Source organism: Capsicum annuum, unplaced genomic scaffold (assembly GCF_002878395.1).
Source record: "Capsicum annuum cultivar UCD-10X-F1 unplaced genomic scaffold, UCD10Xv1.1 ctg72833, whole genome shotgun sequence".
NCBI classification, from domain to species: domain Eukaryota; kingdom Viridiplantae; phylum Streptophyta; class Magnoliopsida; order Solanales; family Solanaceae; genus Capsicum; species Capsicum annuum.
Window position 1 is genome coordinate 1 of NW_025882792.1, and position 1,006 is coordinate 1,006.

General features: G+C 48.6%; 1 protein-coding gene across 1 annotated transcript; it reads left to right on the forward strand.

Annotated features, from left to right (window-relative positions):
* Window positions 1-514: 514 nt before the first annotated feature.
* LOC124894293 (lysine-rich arabinogalactan protein 19-like) lies at window positions 515-964 on the forward strand (the record flags this gene model as incomplete). The annotated part of the gene is made up of 1 exon (XM_047405014.1): window positions 515-964. A coding segment is annotated over one exon (450 nt), but the record flags the coding sequence as incomplete, so codon positions are not given.
* Between the last annotated feature and the right edge of the window lie 42 nt (window positions 965-1,006).

The window sequence follows — 1,006 nt, forward strand, 5'->3', positions numbered from 1 at the left end:
TATAGATTGCATACATTCAGTGGCGGAGCCATGATTTTCATTGAGCGAGTTCAGAAGTAAATACATAAACTAGTCGAGGGGTTCAACATCTACTATATATGCACTGTAGACACGTAATTTTGTCTCCCTCAAAAGTTTGATTTTATTCATTTCTACCTTATCTTATCATGTACCCTCACCCACGTGATTACATCCCACAAAAATACAAAAAAAAAATAATAACTCTCACCAAAATCCCTAACAAACTTTTATTCTTTTAACACCCTAACAACCCTCTCCAATAAGAAAATGACAAATCACCACTTCACCACCCCATACCTTACCTCCCTATCCCTGCCTAACCCTACCCCCCCTCTCACCCCCCCCCCCCCTTTTTTTTCTTGTCCAAAAAGAAAGGACCCAAAAAGGAAAATACAATATATATATACCCACATACACAAAAAAGGGGATGAACAGTAACAAAGAAAAAAAATCAGCTCTTTCTCTCTCTAGACTCTCACTCTCTCTCTCTCAGCAAACTCGCCGGCGACCGACCGGATCTCCGGCTACCACCACAACACCACCATCTTCCCCCTCTCTATACTATCTCTCTCTCTCCAAAACTAAAAAAAAAAAAGAAGCAGCAGCGCCGCAGTCCCTATCGACAACAACAGCGACGGCGCTGCCGCCGTTCCTGCTCTCGTCCTCCACACTAATCCTCCGTCACCGCCTAGATCTGCCGCCGCCGTCACCGACAAAACCCCCATCGCCGCCGGAGAAGAAAGCAGAACCAGCTGCTGCTCCGCCGCTAGCAGTTGCTGCTCCGGCTGCGGCGCGTCGACCATTGGCTCCAGCCGCAGCTCACCCAACCGGCGAAACAGCTCCAGGCACCACCGGCGAATCAATGCCGCCATCGGAGAATAGGCGCTGCCACCGTTCTCTCCATCACCGGAGCTCACCAGAGCTCGATCTGCGTTGGTTTTTGGTTTCCTGTTGTTTGTTGGGGGGTCTTGGTTTCGTCTATTTC